Here is a 23,066-nt window from a genome sequence, read left to right on the forward strand (position 1 = left end):
AAGTTGCACAAAAGTTTTTGAAACTTGAATTATTGACAGAAGTATTAAAATAGATGAGGCTTCTCATAAATAAATAAATAATAATAATAATAAAAAAGATGGGGGCTTAGTGGCTCACGTATTTAGTCACAAAATAAAGGATATATCATATATGTGGCAGGTAATAAATTAGGTGTAGCTTCCCATTTAAAAAGAAAAAACAAAGAAAAAGAAAAAAGAAGGAAGATGTGGCTCACGTGTTTGTTAACAAAGGGCCAAAGGCTGAAAGGCATTTAACAAAACTTATCAAATAAAAAGAAACAGAAAGCTAGGCTCTGCGAAAAACAAGGAAGAAGAAGACGAAGAAGCTTGTGCCGGCGACAATGGCTATCTTGTATCAATATCCACCGGTATTTTTGGTTTAAGTTTTTTTTTTTTTTTTTTACCGGCCGATACAATCCGATTCACCCTGAATCAGCGTGAATTGGCCAGTTCGGCGTGAGTCCGAAAACGAAAAAAAAAAAAAAAATGATTAAAGTATCAACCCATATTTAATACTTTATAATAATGAAAGTGCCATGTTCATATTTTTCATGCCAATATATTGTGGTTAACTATTTTAAAGATAAAACAAAATTGTGCACACAGCATGGAGAAAGTTAAGATGTGGCATATGTACAAAATATTTTACATGATGATAATCAATCAATTGCATACCAGAGGTGTCTCTTGTCCCAAGAAATTATCCTCATGAATTTCTCTGTCATCTCTGGCCTCAGATAACGGATCTACTGATGGAGAGCTTTCTGTAAGTAGAGAATGGGAAAGTCTGGATTCAGTATGAAAATGATTACTTTCTGCTTGAGGTGTTGAAGGCGTACTCATAGACTTTATTCCACTTAATTTTTCACTTGAGCTTGTCAAAGCCCCCAAGCCACTATCTCGTTTCTGAAAAATATAAATATGGTAAATTGCAGAAGCTCCAAATTTTGAAAATAAGAAATAAAGCAAGAAAAGGAGAGGGGGTGAGAAAGAAAAATCTTATACTATTTGAATATGACCAGACTAGAAGTTTCATCTATATTTGATAGTATTAAATTACTGATTGTCCAATACGCTTAAGTTATTAGAAGATGGTGGATTTAATCATTTAACCANTACCCCCCCCCCCCCCCCCCCCCTCCAAAAAAAAAAAGGTCACTTGCAAACCAGGCGAAAGAGAGGGCTTTGTTGCTGAAACATTTCTGATGGTCAAATGAACAGAAAACTTAATGCTACTTAAATTCTCTTTTCATACTCACCATTGGATAATTAGCAAAACTGCCTTCCCTTTCCATTCTTTTCTGTTCCTCACCAAATACTTTGTTGTTTCCAGCTATAGGCCTCTAGCATTCTGCATAACTGCATTGCCAATCTATTGCCTTTGTGAAACTTCTAATTTCTTTATATATTCCTTTAAGTGCATGCTAGTGTTGTTGCCAGCTCTAGGCCTCTAGCCCAAGCATTCATCACAGCCAGTGGACAAATATTGTAGTCAATTAAGAGACTATGCTTGCGTTTTGAAATTAATAGGTAGTACAAAATTGGAAATTATGGATTTTTTATTTTTTATTTTATTTTTATCCTTCAATCCTGCTTGTATATATGATCAGTAATTATTGTTTGTGATTTGTTGTTAGTCTCTCAATCAAGTTTCATGCTCCATCTCCATTCCAACTTTTTTTGTTGTCCCCAGTCAAGCCTTAAGTTCCATGCTGCTCTGAGTTTGTGATTATTCTTTCCTATAAAGATCCTGTAAACACCATTTTAGCCTCTTTTTGGATAGCTTTGGGCTGTGTTTGCGCTTGTGTTTTCCTCACAGTTTATGATTTGAAGCATGTACGTTCTAAATTTAGGGGCTTTTTAAGATGTTGCCAATTTTTTCAAGGATACTTTGCACAGGTATAAACTTGCATGTACTTGATATATTTTTTTAATTTAAAATTTTTATTTTTCTTTATATTTTGTCAGACTAGCACAAAATCAATTGATCAGATTGAGCTTTTAAGGGAGCAGCAAAAAATTTTGTCTGGAGAGGTGGCACTTCATTCAAGTGCTTTGAAGCGGTTGTATGAGGAGGCTGCAAGAAACCCCCAGAAGGATCAGATTTATGTAATATCTTTTTACCTTGCATCTGTCTTCAACTGCTGTTATTGTGCCTAAGAACTTGAATCTTATAGTTCCTTTTCAATGTAGCTGGAGATGAGAAAGTTGAAAGATGAAATCAATGCGAAGAATGAACAAATAACTTTGCTGGAAAAGCAAATTGCTGATTCCATTAATGTTGTACACAATGGGATGGATAATTTGGAATTATCACAAGTAAGTGTACCTCTACTTGTGGCTGCTTTCCTTGTGTCAGAAGTCCAAGCTTATGCTGTATGTTGTTTTATGCTGCAGTCTGTTACTGAATTGATGACACAATTGAACGAGAAGTCCTTTGAACTTGAGGTGATGAAATTTTGTAGTTCTTTATCCAAGAAAATATTTTTATCATTTGTTAAAGTATATCCTAGGAGCATGTTTGGCATCCATTTGCAAATAGGTCACATGATTTCTGATTTTTATGACATTTTTTTTTTTTTTTCATTCATATTTTAGTTTCAGGGTTATTAGCAAAACTAATTGGAGTGCTTGCCAATAAATTAAGTCATGAACTGAAATGATGAGATTTATGCAATGATGTCATTTTCTGAAATCATGAGAGCATTGTATCGTTATTTTTATTTTCAGGTTAAAGCTGCAGATAATCGTATAATTCAAGAGCAGCTGAACCAAAAGGTATGAAAGCCACTTGATCCAAATTATATATGAAATTTTATTTGTTTCATTAGTCATGTTATTGATCAAGTCCTGTTCTGATTTCATGTTTTTTTTTTTGATAAGTAAGAATGTTATATAAACGAAAGACTACTCTACGCATGAAAAACATAGAGCGAACCTTAAAAAAACAAGAAGAAGAAAACAAAAAAGAAAACCAAAACAGATTAATTACAAAAGAGAAAGAGAGCTAAGAAAAGAGAGGAGAGAATCGCTAGTCGTGGGTCCTCAAGCCCGAGACAAATCAAAAAGAGTCCCACTAAAAGAGGCAACCATCTGAACACCTGAACTATTCAAATCCTCAAAAGTCCTCCGATTCCGTTCCTTCCAAATACACCATAGGATGCACAATGGAACTAGGTTCCAAATTTGAGACGAATGCTTCCAACCAATTCCACCAGCCAAAAAGCAAATCTAGGATCGATCTAGGCATAACCCAAGACAAACCAAAAGTTATTAAGACAAAACTCCACAACCGATAAGCCATCTCACAATGAAGAAGTAAGTGGTCTACCGTCTCTCCACAATGCCAGCACATAATGCACCAGTCTACAAAATCCAATCCCCTCAATCTTCTCAAGTTATCACCCGTTAGGATCTTATTCCAAGCTACACACCAAACAAAAAAAGAAACTCGCCCATATGCCTTTCCAAGGAAAGACAACTGAGTGAGAATCCCGCAATTTGTTATAATACGACCAGATATCAAACTCCCTATTAGGCTTCAACTTTCATCTCATCTTGTCTCTAACATCCAGAAGAGGAGTTTTTTTTTTTTTTTGATAAGTAAAAAGATGTACATTCAAAAAGCTACCTCATGAAAAACATAAGGTAGAACAAGGAGTACAGAGAAGGAAACAAACAAAAAGAAAAGACAACAAAACAAACATAAACCAACAAAGAACTAAGTACAGAGCAGAGAATTAAGGAACAAAGGGAGAGAGTCACTAGAGGTGAGTCCCCAAGCCCTAGACCAATAAAAAAGGGAACCACTAAAAGAAAGCGAGCAACTGGTCATCGGATTTGTCCATATCCTCAAAGGTTCGCCAATTCCGCTCCCTCCAGATACACTACATTAGGCACAAAGGAGCTAAATTCCAGATGCTAGAAGAGTGCTTTCCAAACCAATTCCATCAACCAAAAAGCGTATCTACAACCGATCTTGGCAGAACTCAAGAGATCTCAAAAGATCTAAAAACCAAGCTCCACAGCTGAAAAGCTTTTTCACAATGGAGTAGCAAATGATTCACCGTCTCCCCGTTACAACAGCACATAATGCACCAGTCAACGAAAACAACTCCTCTACACCTCAGAATGTCCCCTGTAAGAATCTTCTCCCAAGTAGCAGTCCAAACAAAGAAAGAGACGCGTGGAGGAGCCTTAACCTTCCAAATACCTTTCCAAGGAAAGATAATAGGCAAAGGACAACGAAACCTATTGTAGAAAGAGCGGATGTCAAAATCCCCCTTCTTCGACAACTTCCACCTCATACAGTCTCCGAGCTCAGATCGAGGTAAATTTGAACCTAAGGTACGAAGGAATTCATTCACCTCACCCACCTCCCAATCATTTGGATCCCTTAGAAAACGAACATTCCGGCTTCTCCGAGCCTCTATCCCCAACCTTTCGAGAGGCGAGGCCACCGATGCCTCTCTATTTGAAGCAATCCCATACACTATTGGGAAGGATAGATGGAGTGGTAAGTCCTCACACCACCTATCTGTCCAAAACTTCACTCTATCCCCCACCCCTACCTCAAACTGAATGCATTTACTAAACACTTCCCAACCTTTTCGAATACTTCTCCATAAACCACACCCATAGGCACCCCTACCCAGCTTGGAAGACCAACACCCCCACTCTTCCCCAAACTTCGAAACTATAACCCTCCTCCAAAGACGAGTCTTTTCAACCCCAAACCGCCATAACCATTTTCCTAGTAAGACTTTATTAAAAATAGTTATTTTCCTTACTCCCAAACCATCGTTCGCCTTAGGAGCACACACCTTATCCCACCCCATCAAATGAGCCTTTGAATCCCCCCACAAGAAGTCCCTTTGCATCTTCTCAATCTTATTAGCCACATGCGATGAGATGGTAAAAAGAGACAAATAATAAGTAGGAAGGCTAGCTAGCATACTCTTAAGCAACGTCAGTCTTCCACCTTTTGACAAATACAGCTTCTTCCACCCAGCCAGCTTCAGCTTAATTTTCTCTAAAATAGGATTCCAAATAGAGGAAGACTTATGAGAAGCCCCCAACGGCATACCTAGATAGGTCATAGGCAAAGTCCCAATCCTACAACTCAGAATCTCTGCCAAGGCATGCACATTATTAACCTCTCCTATTGGAACCATCTAGCTCTTCAGGACATTAACCTTCAAACCTGTCACTGCCTGAAAACAAAGGAGAAACATCCGAACGTGAAGGATCTACTCCACTTCCGCATCACAAAAAAGAATAGTATCATCCGCAGACAGAAGATGTGAGACACATTCCCTTTCACCCCGTCTACATCAGCCTTAAAACCCCTGATCAAGCTAGCACCTTCAACTCTTTTCAACATCCTGCTTAAAATCTCCATAATAACCAGAAACAACATAGGAGATAGCGGGTCCCCTTGTCTCAGACCCCTTGTGCTCCTAAAAAAGTCAGCTGGAGTCTCATTAACCAAAATAGAGAATTGAACAGTTGAAATACAAGTACGGATCCATCTACACCACTTCTCCCCAAAGCCCATTCTCTTCAAGAAATCTAGCAAAGCCTCCCAATTCATGTGATCATAAGATTTCTCAATATCTAGCTTGCAAATAACTCCCGGAGTCTTACTCTTCACTCGACTATCAATACACTCATTAGCAATAAGAATTGAGTCAAGAATCTGTCTACCTCCCACAATACTATTTTGGGACTCAGAGATTAGTTGATCTAAAACCAGCTTCAAACGATTTGCCAAAACCTTAGATAAGATCTGGTACAAGCTCCCCACCAAGCTAATAGGCCTGAAATCTCGAACATTGGAAGCATCATTCTTCTTAGGAATTAAGGCTATGAAAGTAGCGTTCAGAGATTTCTCAAACTTACTGTGAAGATAGAACTCCTCAAAAACTGCTGGAACATCTCTTTCCACCACTCTCCAACAATGGTGAAAGAAGGCCATAGAAAAACCATCTGGACCTGGGGCTTTATCTCCAGCCAACTCATTAACAGCTAGAAGAATCTCCTCCTTCTCAAACCTCCTTTTAAGCCAGTCCCTCTCCGACCCGTCTATCTGATCAAACTCCAAACCTTCCGCAAAAGGCCTCCACTCCTCTGTCTCCTAATACAAGTTTTTATAAAATTGTACCACCTGAGCAGCCACCTCAGACTCTTCCTCATAAACCACCTCATCCACCTCATCGACATGAGAAGTTATGTATTGCTTTGTTACAAAAGATTGAGAAGGAGACGGAGGATGTCAAAGTGTTGAACAGGAAAGTTACAATTCCTAGAAAAGCTATCATTAAAAAGAATAGAGGGAAGAGAGAGCTGAGGAACTTGCAATCTTCGGTTAATTATGATGACAGGTAGAGTGTTGGCTGCTGAGCTAATACAACAGTTGGGATTTTCATGTCTTTATGAATTTAAAAATTCTTTCTTGGAATGTTAGGGGTCTGAATGACTGTCGGAAACGTTCAATAGTGAAAAATTTATTGCGTGAGTGGAAGTGTGATGTAATTTGCCTTCAAGAGACTAAGCTTTTTGGCTTGGACAGACAAATGGTTGGCAGCTTGTGGAGTTGTCCTTATGTGGATTGGGTGGCTTTAGATGCTGTCCAGACGGCTGGCGGGGTTTTCCTGATGTGGGATAGGAGGGTCTTAGAGAGGTTGGACTTTCTGCTGGGTTCCTTTTCTGTGTCTATTCTGTGGAAAGGGGTGGGGGATGGCTTTACCTGGGCGTGTTCTGGGGTTTATGGCCCAATTGATAATAATGCGAGGGGGCTTATGTGGGACGAGTTGGTTGGTATTCAACAATGCTGGAATGTCCCTTGGTGTTGCATTGGGGATTTTAATATTGTTCGTTTCCCGAGTGAACGGTCGGGTAACTCTCGTCTTACTCCGGCTATGGAACTTTTTTCGAAGTTCATTGAGGACCTTAATTTGATTGATTTGCCTTTAGAGGGAGGGAGTTTTACCTGGTCTAGTGGCTCTAATCAGCCTTTGATGTCTAGGATAGACAGAGTTTTGGTGTCTCACGATTGGGAAGAGCAATACCCGGATGTGATCCAGCGGATTTTACCTCGCCTTGTTTTAGATCATTTCCCAATTCTAGTGGAGGTAGGGGGAATGGCGAGGGGGAAAAGTCCATTTAGGTTTGAGAATATGTGGTTAAAGACGAACGGGTTCACTGATAGAGTTCACTCTTGGTGGAATTGACATTCTTTCTCTGGTACTCCTAGTTTTGTGTTTGCCAAAAAATTGAAGGCCTTGAAAGAAGATATCATTCAGTGAAACCGTTCAGAGTTTGGTCATGTCGGACGCAAAAAGTCTCAATTATTAGAGGCTTTGAAATTGCTTGATGCCAAGGAAGGGGAGTTTGGCCGCTCTGATGCAGAGACATGTGAGAGAATTGTGGTGAGATCCGAAGTAGAGAATCTTTTCTCTTTGGAAGAAATCTCATGGAGAAAATGCAGAAAATGCCATAGGAGGAGTATTAGCTCCTAATATATGAAGAAAATGCAGCCCTTCATCCATCTCCCAATCATTAAAATCTCAAATAAAACGAACGTCCCAAATTCTTCTATCGTCCACCCTTGCCTTGACAAAGAAGCTTCTACAGATGCCTCCTTATCAATGGCAATTCCATACAGCCTTGGGAAAGCCACTTGGAAAAGTTGATCCCCATACCACTCATCCTGCCAAAATCTTACTCTATTTCCCAACCCAACAACAAACTGACAATGCTAGCTAAAATCCTCCCATCCCATGCGAATACCTCTCCACAAACCACACCCATGAACTCCCCTACCTAGCTTTGAGGTTCATCCCCCCCATTCTTCCCCATATTTTGACGCTACCACCCTCCTCCATAACCGACCCTCTTCCTTCCCAAACCGCCACAACCATTTCTCTAATAAGGCCTTATTGAAAATAGTAATTTTCCTTATCCCCAAACCACCATTAGCTATAGGCGCACAAACTTTATCTCATCCTACCAAATGAGTCTTGCTATCATCCCATAGAAAGTCCCTTTGCAACTTTTCAATCTTATTAGCCACATAAATAGGAATGGTAAATAGAGATAGAAAATAGGTAGGAAGGCTAGATAATGTACTCTTGAGTAACATCAATCGACCCCCCTTAGACAAATACAACTTCTTCCACGCAGCTAATTTCCGCTCAATTTTTTCCAAAATAGGATTCCAAATTGAAGGGAAGTTATGTGAAGCCCCCAACGGCATGCCAAGATAAGACATAGGCTAAGTTCCAACGCTACAGCCCAAAATTTCCGCCAGGGCATGCACATCATCAACCTCCCCTATTGGAACCATTTCACTCTTTCTTTCAGATATACGAATGCGAAGAATTGCAGGAAACAGTTGCCTCCTTAAAGCAGCAGCTCTCCAATGCACTAGAGTTGAGAACTTTTATTCCTGTAGTAAGTTATTCACAGCGATTTAGTGAAACAAAGAGCTCCCATGGAGAACTTGGCTCAGACAAAGGTAATGTGATATTGTGTGATCCAAGTGAAGGGTTGCTTCGACAAGCACAGGTTTCTTTGTCCCCCCCTTGTGCAGTGTTACCTTAGTTCTTAAAGCCATGTAGAAACCTGGCCACTTTCTACCATATCCAGCTACTAAAATATTATTCTAACTCCACTTTCCACAAAATTATTTTACTGTGATATGTAAATGAACCTACCACAACTCCTTTTAATAACAATGTGCAGCAAACTGGTTTCCAATGCACATTCGGTTCTAAGTAAAATGGAAGGCACCCATTCTCTTAACATGTAACCCTAACTCCCAGCACTCTTCTCCCCTCCACCCATAAAAAACAAAAAGAAAGAAAGGATGAAAAATTGTGCCTGGTCATATTTTCATGTAATGTGGCTTTACCTTGAAGTTGCAGCCTGCAACTCCAATGATTATATATTTATCTTCCTTCTGTTAATATTAAAATTGTTTTTACTAGATACAGTTTATCCAGAGAAACTCATAAAAGGTTCAAGCTGAAAAGCTTATTTACTCAAAATTAGCTTGTTTCTGGAGCTAGAAATTTCTATTTAGCAATGACTTTTGTTTTTTGTTTTTGTTTTTTTTTATTTTTTTTTTTACCATTTTCTTCTCACTGATGAAAAATTATATAGTAATAGTTCATCATCATTTGATGGCTGTTAGTTGTTTCATTTGTCAAGTAGATCAAAATTTCAACTGAATCCTTGCTTTTATTCATAATTAGGCAGCTGAGATTGAAGAACTGAAGCAGAAAGTGTCAGAACTAACAGAATCAAAAGAACAGCTCGAACTCCGGAACCAGAAACTAGCGGAGGAGAGTACATATGCCAAAGGGTTAGCCTCAGCAGCTGCTGTTGAGCTCAAGGCATTATCAGAAGAGGTTGCCAAGCTAATGAACCATAATGAGAGACTAGCTGCCGAGCTAGCCACATCTAAGAACTCGCCCACTCAGCGTAGAAGCGGTACTCCAGTTAGAAATGGCCGTAGAGATAGTCACATTAAGCGCAATGATCAGGGTGGGTCAGTTTCAGATATCAAGAGAGAACTAGCCATAAGCCGGGAGAGAGAGCTTTCATATGAAACAGTTCTTTTAGAAAAAGATCAAAGAGAGGCTGAGCTTCAAAGAAAGGTTGAGGAATCAAAGCAAAGAGAAGCTTATCTGGAGAACGAACTTGCCAACATGTGGGTTCTCGTGGCAAAGTTGAAAAAATCCAATGGTGCTGAAACTGATGTTTCTTTGTCCACAAGAGAGACTCAGCGAGTTGATGGTAACAGTTTTGGGATTTAAAATGATCCCATAGTAAATTTGGGCTTTCAATGGGATTGGTGTTGAGAGAGAGAGAGAGAGAGAGAGAGAGAGAGAGAGATTGTGTTGTGCTTGTGCATGGGTAGGAAATTTCTGATTGTGTATATAACAAATGAGAGCTTTTTCCTCGTTGGTTTCCTCATTTCCCCCATTTATATTGTTTCTAATGTGGTTTTTTTTCCTAGGATAAAATTACACTATGCTCCAATGCTATAGAGCGAGTTTGGTTTATAAACCTATAGCTTAAAAGGTGACTTTTATTAACACCAAAACAACCTCTTTATTCCCAGCTTACCAATCCATCTTTAGTAGTCAGATCCCCCAATTGGAACAAGAGGCAGTTTGCATTGAAAGAATTCGTAGCCATACCTTCTTTTTATTTTATTTTGTAATTTGATAGTTATAACAATAAGAGGGGAAAATTGAACCCTATACCCATACGAGAAACAAAATATTATGTAGGCCGGTAGGTGCCAATTATCATGCCATAAAAAAATATTGACAGGCATTTCCAATTTTCCACTTATATTTTTCATAATTATTAGATATTGTTTGATAAATGATGCTAATTTAAAAGTTATTAAATATTTCTTAATAGAAAAAAAAGTTACTAAATATTGGGGGTGTCCATGATTCAGTTTGGGTTTGGTTTGTTCCCTACCAAGACTTGACCCTGCTAACTTTGGGTGAGGAAGAACGGAACCCACCAACCTACTAGGCATGTCGAATTGATATATATATTTTTAAATGGACAAAATTTAGATACAAAATTGGTTTTAGTCTTAAGGCTACAACTTTACTTAATATCTTTTTATTGGGGGGTGAACTTAGACAAATCTGTCGTTAGATTATATTTTCTCTTTATATCCTTTATATTTGCAGAATTTGGAAAAAATTAGAGATCAATAGTCATTTTATCAATAAATTATTTAAATTGCAAGTTTTTGTAATTTAAAATTATTCATAAAATATAAGGTTATCATGTAGTAAATAATATTCGATTGACACAAAATTTGACATGTATATTAAGAGCATAAAAAACATGCAATTTAACGGTTAGATTTTCAAAGTATGCGGTAATTCTAATGATATTAAGTAAGGTGGTAACCTTAAGTTACAACAAATTTTTTAGCTAAACTTTGTCATTTTTAAATTATATACAAATTAATATATTCTTTAATTAAAGTCATGATAATGACACATTTGACCTGTTGATTGGAAAAAAATTGTCAAATTATGTAAGTGCATTAGGCGTTAGGCTTTGTCTTGTGTTCAATTGACAATTTGATTACTTAATTAACATATCTACTAACGTATCTTGTCTTCTAACTCATAAATGGTAAAGATGTCACAAGTTGCAACTGGATATTTTGTAGGATGCTCAAAAACAAATATAGAATTATATCATATATATATATATGTATTATTATTATTATTAATTTTTTTTTGAGAAACAAGACTTTGCATTTCATTCAACTAGGCCATGAAAATCCGCCTGTAAAACAGAGATAATATCTGGTGGTACATCTTTCATCCAGACTTGATTGTGAAAAATAGAGTTTGCTTGTTTTGTTAAAGCATGAGCTATAGTGTTATAATGCCTACGAATATGGAAATAATGTATTTATGAGAAACAAGATTGTAGCATATATATAACGTTGAATGTTAAAGTTTGTTATTTTTTAACTATTATTTCTCATTTTTTATCTCTAAATTTAGTTTGACATGTAGTTTATTGTCCTATTTACATGATGATATGTGCTTTATAATAAGGTATGTGTGGTAGGTGTATGTCCAATGTTTAACATTCAACACTAACAATACATTATGATTAAAAAAAAAAAAAATACACTAACAATACATTAAATCCCCAAGTTATCAGTAGATCAATTTGATATGGTTAGTTAATCAACTTAAACAAATGTTATAATTGATAAATAGTAAAGTCAAGATGATAGCAGATGTCTACGTTGATCAAAGAAATTTGTCAAATGTTATAGAATGTATATTTATTGTTAAGATTTTTCCCTTTGCTCAACCTACAATTTAACTAGGTCTTTAATGAAAAAATATTTCGAGTTATCTCTAAATTTGTCGTCAGTTGTAATCTCTTTGTCTATTATCATGTGTTCTTTTGGTTAATGATGTCATAAATCGTGGTTGGATATTTTGTAAGATTATGTAAGGGTGATGCATAGTTGCCACATATATTAAATTTGATAGCCGATTTTTTTTTTTTTTTTTTTTTGAACTGTCAAATATCATTTCAAATAACTAAATTTGTTTTCACTTGTACTCTAGATCTTTGTCCCAACCAGAATGACAATACAATTTTGCGGGGTTGAAGGAAAAGATCCAAATGCGCTGTACTTCAATCCCTTCTTTCTACCTGGGAGAGAGAGTTGCAGGGTCTTTGAATCAAGCCTCCCCTCTCTCTCTCTCTCTCTCTCTCTCTCTCTCCACCCCCCCCCCCCCCACAAAAAAAGGCTCGAGCCAGCCTTATTTTAAAAATCAAGCTTTGGCTCCAAACTAAAGAAATTCAATTCAATTGTCAACTGTTCCTATCGAAAATAGGATACAAACTCATAGATATATATCCAATCCAAAGAGGCTCACAGCTTCGCTAGATAGTGACTAGTTGCCTCATTTCCTTTGCCAAAAGATGCTTATTAGACAAAAGTGACGAGGGGGGTTGGGGATGGCCGACGGCTACATGAGGGGAAGTTGCCGTAGAAGCTTTGCCCCTTGCTTTACAGAGATTGTTATGAACCGACTAAATTAGACTTTATACCTCCAAATCCTTATATGAATCTAGATGGATCATTAGCAAACAAGATTGGAATTTGTGGAAAAAAAATAAATAGAGCAAAGGTGCATGTAGCTTGACCGCCTTACCCGTCATTGAAACACAAGCTCGAGCCTTCTCAATATTTTATTGGAGCTTTGTAACTAGTGGCTAGGTCGGTCAACTTGATGTGGGAGAGGCATGAGTGTAATTTGATCTTGTGGTTCGTTTTAGTGTGTCTCTAGATTGTGTTTCAATGACAGGTAAAGTAGTCAAGTTACCTACACCTGTCTGGTTCGATCGTATTTTATGATTTTGTCGTGTAAAAGGAATGTGTAGTTGTCATGTACATCAAATTTAACAAACGATGTTTTATCTTTTTGAATCACGTGCTCTCTAATCATTGACTCTATCACTAATCATTAAAGAAGCCTCAAATTCTGTATAGATATTTTTGTTAATAGTATATTTACCATTAATATTTTTCCTTTGCTCAACTTACAATTTAACTGATTCTTTATTAACAACTCTTTTAAGTTATTTTTAAATTTGTTGTCGGTTATTTTCTTTGTCAATTAACACATGCTCCTTCAGGGTTTTTTTATTTATTTATTTATTATTATTTTTTACTAATAATGATGTCATAGGTCGTGGCTTAGATATTTTGTAAAATGGTGTAAAAGATATGTATAGTTGCCATGTACATTAAATTTAATGGTCTATTTATGAGCGTTTTAACTATCCAATATTATTTTGTATATGGTATAACTAAATATGTCGTGACTTGTACTCTCTATCCCAACCATAATGACATGTGCTTTATGTTTATGACATATAAAAGTATTAATAGTAGCCACGCACATGAAATTTAACAATCGATATTTTAGATTTTTAACTGTAAGATATTATTTTGTATATGTATTTGTCATGACTTGCACTTTCTTTGTCCCAACCATAATGACATGTGCTTTACAAATATTTTCAAATTCGTTATACACTACAAATAATATTATAAAAATTATATGCTTTCTAAATCATTGATTCTGTCATTAATCATTAAAGAAGCCTCAAATTGTATATGGATTTTTTTTTCAGTGTTTCAAAATGTTTATGTAGATATCATGCACTTTTTTCTTTTCCAAAGTTTTTTCCTATGAGTTTTCTCATATCTCTTAAGGTGATTTTGACCGATTTAAACAGCAAGGAGTACATCAATTGACATGTGCTCTATGATTATCTTCAAATTTATTAAATATTGTGTCAAGATATTGCATACAAAATTCCTCTCCCTACCATTGAAGCTTTTTATATATTTAATAGTAGATATATATATATATATATATATTTTTGAATTGTATTAAAGGTTTGTGTGATGGGTTTATGCTCTATTCAACATTAAACATTGACAAATACTATAAATTTCTAAACTATCATTAGATCGAATATGTTATTATGAGTTAATCAGGCTTAAAATTTATGTAGAATTATATTATAAAATAAAATACAAACCACATGAGCACATACTCAATAAAACATTTAGTTTTATGTTTGTTTTTAAATGTCGTAAAATGCTTTATATAATTTTTTTTGGATATTTTTAAAGGCATGTTTTATGTGGATGTAAAAAAAAAAAAAATTGGAGCAACAAGTGGCCTTTAATAAGTGACATGTTTAATTGGCAAATCCTTGTGTTTACTTATGGTTTTAATTGGTTGTAATGGGTGTGTCATCCTCTATTTCTAATCTATTTCACTCCTGCAACTAATCAAATTATTCAAAATACATATAATTTCTTACGAGCAAATGTTGGTTATAGCAATTGTTATTCCTGCCAAACATGTACTAAATGTAATGTTACCCTGGGAATCAACTAATAATAGTTTTAGAATGCTACAAATGATTATACAGCAAGCATAAAAAGTTATGAGTGAGTGTGTTGTGCATATAAGGCTTTGGGTTACTACAATGTCCTATGACATCAGTTGGTAAATTTGCTGCAAATTTAATTAAGTTGTTTCATTTGAAATCCTTTTTCTTTGTTGGATTTGAAAGAAATATTGAAGCTATATATTTATTGTTTTAGGAATTAAATAAAATTTGTCATCATAATTTTTTTGCTTCAAATGTGATACTAATCTTGGCAAGTTGAGTTACATAAATATCAAGTCATCAACTTAATACAATAAAAGCAGGTTTCAATTGGCTCAATTTATAAAGTCTATTGTAGTCAAATATGCGATCTGAGTTTAGGTCCTATTATACTAAAACCAACTGATGTATTGACCTAACAATAAAATACAATTGTTATGCAACAGACGTAATAGGTGCAAATTCTATGATACTTATTTTAAAAAAAAATAAAAAATTAAAACAAAAGGATTTCAAGAGGTTTCAATTGGTTCAACTAATCACCATTACATATATTTTATATTTCTTTGAAAATTAAGCAACCACACATATATTCTTAAAGTAATGATACAAAACTACTAGACAAACATTAATTCCCAGGAAAAATACTCCTAGTCTAGACCAAACATATAGAACCTGCATCCAACCTTATTCATATATGGATATCTAAAAGATATGGAATCTCTTAGAATTAAGGCTCAAACAACAAGAGACCTTCCCAAAAGCTTACATCCCTAGCTTCAAGTCCAAGTCCAAATCCTCCTTTTTCTCAGAATTAGTCTCATCAGCTTGCTCATCTCCCTCTGAAACCCTAGCAACAGGATCAAACACAATTCCATGTACATTTGAACCTTCTCCACTTTCACCTCTCCCAGTAGCATATATTGGCAGCACCCATTCCCTAAAAAGGTCCCTGGTGACAATCTCCTTAGACCCGGTAGGATTCTCATATGGCATCCCTTCCACAAAAGGGTCCTTGGTGGCACTCTGGAGAACCCCATCTCCTATCACATCAGTGGACACAACTGGTCCTTGTTGGCAAAGTCCTGGTTCAATAGTAAGTTCCTCTGGGACAGGTGCAATGGGGAGGTTTTGACTTTCAACTATACCATTGTTGAACCTTATTTTTTCTCTGTGTTTAGTTTGGTGGCCACCGAAAGCCTGACCAGACTCAAATGATTTGAAACAGTATTGGCAGGTATAGGGAAGCTGGCAATGGCCAGAGGCAGTTGTACGGTCATTAGAGCTGGTATGGCTATCCATGGTGTTGAATCTCAGAGGAGATGGATACATGGGGAGGGGGGTGGGGGGGGGGGATAGGAACAAGAATAGAGGAAAGGGATATTGATGACTAAGACAAGTTGATAAAAACAAGGAAAATGCACAAAAAGTCTAAAGGGAATGCGTTAGAGGAGTCTTAGAAGAGAGCTATTTATGGACTGGAACGTGAGCTATACACTGATAATTGAAAAAAGTGGGTCACAGATATTGTTCTTAAGTACCTCATTAGAGTGAATTAAAACTCTTTAAATGGGAATTCAATTTAAACAAAGGAAAATTTTAATTGAAGGGTAGTAAAAGAGTTCATAGTTAGGGTTTCATAAACATGGACTAGCTAGCTCCTTTGTTGTCTTACCAATTCAGCCACTTTTTTTCCACCAAATAAATAAATAAATTCAGCAACTTTAGACCCATTGAAACGTGAAACATTAAATAACTACTATATTTAAAGAATTTAATGTGACAAATTGGATGAACATTTTTGTGCTTTGGTATTTTACCTACCGATTTTGGATCGGAGTATGAACCAAGTAACACCTTGTGCGTCAATTGCTTTAATCCCCAAATTTGATAATAGAGAACAAATATTTTTTGAGTATACTGACAAAGAATTCAAATGTAATAATCTTCTTTTGTGGAACATGATCCTATTGGGTTTAATAAACCTTGAGAGAAAACATGTCATGATTCAAAACTTTATTTTATGGATCTAATAGTGCACTTAGTGTCATGTCATTTAAAATTTTAAACAACGTGATACTTTGTACATGTATAAATTTATAATATTTATTCTGAATCATGAAATGTACTCTAATTATGTAATGTATTATAAATCCGTTTTTTTATTTTTTTTATTTACAAGATAGAATTTCTACTCTAGCCTAATTTAAGTGTATATGTATATAAAACTCCATCCTAGAGATTTGAATCCCGGCTCTTGCCCCCCCAACCTCCACAAGTACTTATACTTGTAGAGTGATCATCGTACTATGGGTGCGCAGTGATAATCCAGTTTAAAACATTAGTATTACTATTTTTGTGTATATTCTAAGAAGTATTACTATTTACTAAAAAAAAAAAAAAAATTCTTTTTCACTTTTTAGTTGGTAAGTATAGCTATAATGACCATGATGAGACTTATATTAATGGCTCTTTATATCCTTTAATTACTCTGAAATTATTACTTACATGAGTGTAATTTTCTACAAGATTATTATTTGGTAACTTAATTATATTCATATTAAATATGTTCTCTTGTGCAGGGTGTGTTATATTATCATACTCACCCACTATAGTATATAGTACTATATGCCATGTTAGAAAGTTTCGCCGATCCATAAATCACAATATTTTTATTTTAAGCAATGATATGAATTTTAAGTGGAGTTTGTAGTGTATATTTGTGTTAGAATTTCATTCTCTTTTTTGTGTGTACTATTATTTTTCTTTAAAAAAAAAAAAAAAACCAATGATATGAATTTTACTTAAATGCAACGTATCTTATATCGGTGTGCTTTGTAAGTATTGTTGGTTTATAGTCATACCACATTGAAAATTTTTCATAATTAATGAAATTTAAGAATAAAGAAAAATATAGCATTAATTATATCTCTTTAGTTATCCATCATTTTTTTCAAGCATCTACTTTGCTATTTGGTCCACAAAACGTAAGTCATCTTTAATGTGGACGATAGCACATTAGCTCAGCAACAATATTGCAACACAAACAGCCAAGCGTATTATGGTAATAGGGTAGTCAGCTTGGTTGTTTAGCACTTTCTCTGCTATATATCAGCCTGCTTTGTTATTAGTCCTTTATGTTGCGTTATTTCTTCATTGCTATCAGTCGCGTCTATTATCTGGGGGGGGTGTTTTTGCATGATCTCAAAAAGAATTGAGATTGTATTTTTAACGCGGGGTTATAGATATTTTTGTCAGCTAGGGGAGTAAACTCATAATTTTGAAAAAAGTTGGTAGGGCAAAATCATCGCTTTGGCAAGTAGGAGATGTCGAGGTAGACTTTTTGAAGGGCCAAATAAAGGAAAAGTGAGCCCAAGTACTCAGGTTCAATAAATGTAATAAATAAGAAGAGTCAAAAGTTCAAAATTTGCACTCGAAGAGTCAAGGTGCACCATAAACACATTTCCCCCAAACACAATTAAATTCAACTATTGAACTCATTGGCTAATTTAACTATATGATTGAACATAATTAGGAAATCTAAGTAATTGTACCTATACTTTTTTTCCCTGATTAAAAAGTTACTAAATATTAAAAATATTACTCCAACTATGTATGTAGCGTGTGTGTGTGCGTTCAAGCACACGCCGTGCTTACATGTGTAGTGATTTATTGTTATGATTTCTTTATTTAGTAGATATGTCAAGGTATATTTAAATATGTTTATTAATATGTGTTCTTTTGAGTTTTGTTTTATAGACAAAATTGGTAAATATTAATGTTGTCATAGATTGCGGCAAGATATATTTTGTAGGATGCTTGGAAATGTGTGTATAGTGACACATATATTATAGTGAATATTGATTTTATTAATTTTTAACCTATTATATTTTATTTCTCATTCTATATCTTTAAATTTATTGTGATATATACTCTGTTTATCCCAATTATGTTGCCACATGCTTTATAATTATCTTTGAATTCAATTTTATAAATGATATACTTTCTAAATTAATGGCTCCATGATCAATCATTTAAAAAGTCACAAATTGTGTTGGGATACTTTTGTAGACACCATTTGTATTTTGTTCAATATTTTGTCCTTCATGTTCTGCCACATCACTAGATGTGTCTTTGATTTATTATTAACCATAAAATTCATCAATTGACATACATGCACTATACAATTATCTTGCGGTTTTTTAGTGTTGTGTTAAGAATATTACACACAAACACTTCATTTCCCAATCATTAATATTACACTTTTTATTAGTTGATAATAGTTTTAAATGTTGATATATCATATAAGATATGCGTGGTAAGTGTGAGTCCAATGTTTGACATTTACCATTAACAGTACAATAAATCCTCAAGTAATCACTAGTTCAATTTGATATTGTTAGTTACTCAACTCAAACAATTGTAGTAATTGATAAATAATAAAGTTAAGATGATAAAATATCTCGTTATTTATTGGAAAAGTTTGTCTAATGCCATAGAAAGTATTTTTTATCATTAATATTTGACTCAAAATGCAAAAACACTTCTTGGGGTTTGGTCAGTTAAAATTTGAACTCTTGGGTTTTCAAAATTTTTTTTATAGCTTCCTGTGGCTTCCATATTCATGAATTTGACCTTTAGGATTAGCTTCTGATTGATCTTATTGACAGAGAAGAATCACACGACCATCAAATGATATCCCACAACCATAATTGGCGACAAATAAAACACGTAAACAAAAAAATAAAAGAAAGTTTTTTTTTTTTTTTTTTTTTAAAATATCAAGTTCGGTAAAGCAAATTTATTCTATTTTATTATCATTTGTGTTTCATTTGGTATGAATGTCATTGATGGCCGCATAATTCTTTTCCGTCGCTGAGAACAAACAGAAGTTAGTCGTAAAGATCAATTTCACAAATATAGAAGTCTTAAGGACTCATAAGAAAAAATTGAAAGCTTAGGGGCTAGTTTGCAACCGATCTAAGCCCCAAGGCATGTTTATGCATTTGGCCTAAAATTTTTTCTTTGCTGAACTTAAAATTAACTGAATCTATAATTAATAGATATTTTGAAGAATCTTTGAATTTGTCATCGGTTATAATTTTTTTTTATTAACATATATATATATATATATTTTAGAGAGTTTTAACCTATAACATTTGCTCATCATGATAGTTCTTTATCATCAGACCAAGACATCAATCGCTCATAATAGATATTTTTCTTTTACATGCTATAATCGATAATGATTTATAGATTGTAGTTAGATATTTATAGATTGTGGTTAGTATGTATAGTTCCACCTACATTAAATTTAACGGTCAATTTATTATTCTTTTAATTGTCAGATATCATTTCGTATGCCTAAATTTATCGTGACTTGTACTCTCTTTGTTCCAACTATAATGACATGTGCTTAACGATTATCTTGTGTAAAATGTATGTATAGTTGCCACATTTATTAAGTGAGATTGAATTCAATAAGGATGTGGTGTAAAAACTTATGTTTACACCATCCAATAATATTGTGCCACGTCAGATTTTTTTAAATAATTGCACATGAAATATTAAACCGTAATATACACAATTACTATCTATTTCAATAGAATAAAACCCAAAACTAAACTTCTTCTAGAACCAATACACCTTAGGAAGTTGCCGGTAATATCAATCAAAGTATCAATCAAAGCTTCTGATCTAGGCTTTCTGATCTAAACTCAAAGCTCAAAAGGTAAGAGGTCATGGCTCATGTATTTTTTTTGATTTACAAACACCACTTTTACTTGTACTAGAGAGCAGAACTCTTAACAACGTCAAGTCCAATCACTATTTCAATAGATTGTTTTCATATTTTCAAGATAAGTTACTATCATATTCTATAAAATAATGAATGGACTTGGAGTTGGCAGGAGTTCTGCAAAGTAAAAGTGGTGTTTTTAAATAAAAAAACTACATGAGCCAAGACCTCTGACCCTTTGAGCTTTGAGTTTTAGATTAGAAAGCCATTAGAAGCTTTGATTGATTCCCAGCAGCTTCCCAAGGTGTATTGGTTCTAGAGGAAGTTTAGTTTAGGGTTTTAATTTATTAAAATAGATAATAATTGTGTGTATTATGGTTTAATATTTTATGTGCAATTATTTTTAAAAATATAACGTGGCACAATATTATTGGATGACGTAAACATAAGCTTTTACACCACATCCTTATTGAATTTAATTTCTTATTAAGTTTAGGTCGTTACATTAGTTATTTAACTGTCAAATATTATTTTGTATATCAAAATTTGTTGTGACTTGTATTCTCTTTATCCTGACCATAATGATGCGTGCTTTATGGTTATTTCTTGTAAAAGATACATATAGTTGCCATGTATATTAAATTTAACTAGCTTTTTTTTTTTTTTTTAAAAAAAAGAAAGAAATTTAACTAGCATGTAATCTCATGTATATGCATGGATATACTTAAAAGATGTACAATTCCTACGTATATAATTTAAATACTATTATAGTCATTCTTATATTTTGTTAACTCTTTAAAAATTCTTATAAGAATATTATAAGGTACAAAATATAAACTGTCCATATTTTTATTATTATTTATTCTTAATTTTTGATATTGTGAAGCAACTCCTTTTTATTTTTTATTTTTTTTAAAATTTTTTACGGTTCATTAATTTTAAACTCTCTGGTTTTTGTACTCAATAACTTACTTAGATGAATATTTATTATGTGATCCCATATTTAACTTCAAAATTAAGAAATAAAACTCTCTAAAAATAAATAATTTAGGACACATGACACAAAATTGGACTTCAATTATAGAATCTAATTGGATTTTTTTCTAAGCTTTGTCTATATATATATTGTCAATGTATTAGTTATTTAACTATCAAATATTATTTTGTATATCTAAATTTGTTGTGATTTATACTCTCTTTGTCTCAATTATAATGACACGTGTTTAACAGTTATCTTTAAATACAATATAAAAAGCATTTGCTCTCAAAATTATTGAGTCTACCATTAACCATTAATCATTAAATATGCCTCAAATTGTATATTGATACTTTTATGAGTGTAGCAAAATGGTTTGGTAGATATCATGTGCGTTTTTGTTCCCCTCAAAATTTGTTCCTATGAGTTCTCTCAGATTTCTTAAGATGAATTTGACTGTTATAAATTGTAAAGAGTTCAATTATCTACAAATGTATTAAATATTGTGTCAAGATATTACATACAAACTTCCTCTCCCAATCATTGAAACTTTTTTTATTAGTTACTGAAAAATATTGTTGAATTGCATAAAAGGTTTGTTTGATGAGGGTAAGCCCATTCAACTTTCAACACCAACAATAGTATAACTTTCTAATTATCAGTTTAAAAATTTGTTATTATGAGTTAACTCAAATTAAAATTCATCTTGAATTATATTTTGAAGTTAAACACAATTACATGAGTACATATAGTCAATAAAACATTTTTTATATTTATTTTTAAATGTCAATAAATGCATTTAATAATTTTTCTTTAATGTTTTAAAGGCATGTTTAAGTAGCCTTATTTTTAAGTGACATGTTCAATTGGCCAATCCCTTGTGTTAACTTATCGTTTTAAATATTTGTAATGGGTTTATCATCCTCATGTCTAATCTATTCTATCGTTGCAGCTAATCAAATTATTCAAAATACAACTTTAATTATTTTCCCCCAACAATTTGTTCTTATGCCAATTGTTGTTTCTGCTCTATATTAATCATTTATGCGAAACATATTATAAATATTACCATGGTAATCAACTAATAACAGTATTAATATACTTCAAAGGATTATACAACTAGCATAAAAGTTATGAGTGTGTCTATGCATATATAGCTTTGGGTAATTACTACAATGTCCTATGACATTAGTTGGTAAATTTGCTGCAAGTTAAATCGTTTCATAATAATCCTTTCTCTTTGTTGGATTAGTAAGAGATATTGAAATTGCATGTGTAATGTTTTAGGAATTAAATAAAATTTAGCATCATAATTTTCTTACTTCTAATATTATACTAGTCTTGGCGGGTTGAGTGGCATGAACATCAAGTCATCAACTTACCACAGAAAAGTAGGTTTTATTTAACTCAATTAATAAAGTATCTTGTTGTCGAATAAGGGGTATGCATTCAAATCACGTTTATGCCAAAATTAACTGATATTTTGGTTTAATGATAAAATGATAGAAGATAATTATCATGAAATAAACGTTATAGGTCGTTCAAATTTTATGGCATTTAAAAAAAAAAAATTTCAAAAGAAGAATTCAAGAGGGCTCAACTAGTCCACCTTTTAAGAAAATGAAAAAAAGAAAAAAAGGAATAAGAAGAAAGTATAAATACTATTATTATTGAAACTCATCACCATTTCATATATATTTTTTTAATTCTGTTGAAAATTAAGCCACCACACACACATTTTTAAGCTAATGATATAAAATTACCAAACCAACATTTCCCATGGAAACAACTATAGTCTAGATCAAATTTAGATAACCCTAGGTCCAACTTATTCATACA

At 33.7% G+C, this 23,066-nt stretch overlaps 1 protein-coding gene across 1 annotated transcript; it reads left to right on the forward strand.

The window, feature by feature from the left end:
* The first annotated feature begins 1,917 nt into the window (after nucleotides 1-1,917).
* Nucleotides 1,918-10,015, forward strand: LOC136070679 (kinesin-like protein KIN-7K, chloroplastic). The gene is made up of 5 exons (XM_065780939.1): nucleotides 1,918-2,130; nucleotides 2,215-2,340; nucleotides 2,419-2,469; nucleotides 2,752-2,799; nucleotides 9,279-10,015. The coding sequence occupies exons 1-5, from the start codon at nucleotides 1,933-1,935 to the stop codon at nucleotides 9,840-9,842; spliced, it is 987 nt and encodes a 328-aa protein (XP_065637011.1). The 5' UTR covers nucleotides 1,918-1,932; the 3' UTR covers nucleotides 9,843-10,015.
* Nucleotides 10,016-23,066: the final 13,051 nt, after the last annotated feature.

Source organism: Quercus suber, unplaced genomic scaffold, assembly GCF_002906115.3.
Source record: "Quercus suber isolate HL8 unplaced genomic scaffold, Cork oak 2.0 scaffold_251, whole genome shotgun sequence".
In the NCBI taxonomy this organism is placed as follows: Eukaryota; Viridiplantae; Streptophyta; class Magnoliopsida; order Fagales; family Fagaceae; genus Quercus; species Quercus suber.